This window comes from Trichechus manatus, unplaced genomic scaffold, assembly GCF_000243295.1.
Source record: "Trichechus manatus latirostris isolate Lorelei unplaced genomic scaffold, TriManLat1.0 scaffold00141, whole genome shotgun sequence".
NCBI classification, from domain to species: Eukaryota; Metazoa; Chordata; class Mammalia; order Sirenia; family Trichechidae; genus Trichechus; species Trichechus manatus.
In genome coordinates, this window is record NW_004444077.1 from 4,401,898 (window position 1) to 4,404,119 (window position 2,222).

Below are 2,222 nucleotides of genomic sequence, written 5' to 3' on the forward strand. Positions count from 1 at the left end.
AAATTTGGAAGACAGCTACCTGGTCAACCGACTGGAAGAGATCCATATACGTACCCATTCCAAACAAAGGTGATCCAATGGAATGCAGGAATTATTGAACAAACTCATTAATATCACACACAGGTAAAATTTTGTTGAAGATCATTCAAAGACAATTGCAGAAGTATATCGATAGGGAACCACCAGAAAGTCAAGCCAGATTCAGAAGAGGACGTGAAATGAGGGATATCATTACTGATGTCAGATGGATCTTGGCTGAAAGCAGAGAATACCAGAAAGATGTTTAGCTCTGTTTTAGTGACTATGCAAATGCATTCAACTATGTGGATCACAACAAATTATGGATAACACCGCAAAGAATGGAAATTCCAGAACACTTAATTGTGCCCAAGAACCTGCTCATGAGTAGGAACCAACTCAACAGTACCTAACAACAACAACAATACTCAACTCAGTACAGTAATAAACCATATTTCCCATTGATTCATTTACTAGGTTAAGCAAAGTTATAATATCTAATAAGTCTCAGATGCTTAGATGATTACTGCTCCATGTGCAGTGGTAAGGGACAGACTTTTTGCTTGCCAGCCCAGTGGGGAGGTATAGGCATAAATAAGAAAGAAATTAGTATCCCTTTCGTCACATATTCAGAAACACTTCATCATTTCTGAAACAGCCCTAGAAGTATCAAGGTAATAAAGACCAGTTTTATTCTTTCAATTATCTATTTCATAATAGCAAACTTTCATATTTTAAATTGTCATAGATAAAAGGACATCCTTATTAGGGAGTGATGACCCCAAAAGATAATTGTTTTTTGTATTTTTTTCATATAGAAATTATCATTTAATTAACCACAGGTCTCTTGAGAGGACAGAGAGTTAGTAATCTAGCATTATGCTAAAAGTTAAAGGTATACAGAAGGGATACAAAGTTTACAATCCAGTAAAAGAGACAAAAATCATTATATCTAAAACAATGAAGGAAGTGGTCAAACATGTAATCTGTAACTAAAATAACAAAAAATTTTACTTGCGTTAAAAACAATCATTTAAATAAAGTTTATGCAATTTATAGGTCAATAGCACACTTCAAAATTTGTGGTATTAAATTGTAAGAAGTTTCCTTACTTGAGCTTTTAGTGTCTGAAGTTGTCCTTCATAATTCTGAGTCATTGCTAAGTTACATTTTTCCAGACTGTCCAATTTCTGGCGAAGTAACCCCACCTGCATTAAGAATAAAGTTTGATTTTGCTGTTTTAAATTTTTCCTGACAAAATCAGAAATGTGCAAAAGAGGAGTGCAATTCAAATAAAAGTGCTGTACCAAACCCAGAATAAATATTTGTACTGCAGTTCTTAAAATAAGCTATTAATAATTAAGTTCACAAAAACCAAACACAGCTTGCACTATTCCACTGGGTACACATTAGGACAGTATGGTATGGACGTTTAACAAAAGATCCTTACCATCACTAGACTTAAATTAAGGATTAGAATTTGCTTTGTATTGTCCTTTTGAGAGGCATATCTGACATTAGTATTCTATTGACATATTTCAGCTATTCTTTTAGGCCCCACTGCCTTCAATCAGAAGGATACCTGGTGGTGCAATGGTTAAGTGCTCAGCTGCTAACAAAAAGGCTGGTGGTTCAAACCCACCCAGTAGCTCTGTGGGATAAAGACCTGGCGGTCTGTTCCTGTAAAGATTATAGCCTAGAGGGGCGAGGCCAAGATGATAGAGTAGTCAGATGCTTCCTGTGGTCCCTCTTACAACAAAGACCCAAAAAACGCCAAGTGAATTGATTATATATGACAATCTAGGAGCCCTGAACATCAAAGGCAAAGTTGAGGAATCAGGCTGAATGGCAGGGGAAGGGAAAGCCAGTTCAGAAGCAGTGAGGAGCTGCCAGACCTGACCTGGCGGGAACTAGCACCCTGCAGGCCGGATCGTCGGGCATGTGTGGTAAGGCAAGCAGCGGTGCTCGGGATGTGTTTTCCACACTGGGAGAGACCAAGTGGCGGAGCGTCTACTCAAGCATCCAAAACCAGTGAAAAGCAGCACTCAATTAGCAAAAGATGAGTACCTGCATCTATCCCACCGTACAGATCAAAAAACACCCTGTTTAGGAAGAACATCTCTCCCATTTACCTGCCTCCTCCCAGCTCTGCACTAGGTCCTGTGCCGGCTTCAGGGATTGCTGCATCCCCTGGGCCAGAAGTA

At 38.8% G+C, this 2,222-nt stretch overlaps 1 protein-coding gene across 1 annotated transcript in view; it reads right to left on the reverse strand.

The window, feature by feature from the left end:
- The window catches only part of DEUP1 (deuterosome assembly protein 1), an 81,219-nt gene that overhangs the window by 70,530 nt on the left and 8,467 nt on the right, over positions 1-2,222 (reverse strand). Inside the window, exon 2 of the mRNA XM_012558162.2 lies at positions 1,131-1,226. Coding sequence (XP_012413616.2) covers positions 1,131-1,226 — 96 coding nt within the window. The remainder of the gene's footprint in view (positions 1-1,130; positions 1,227-2,222) is intronic.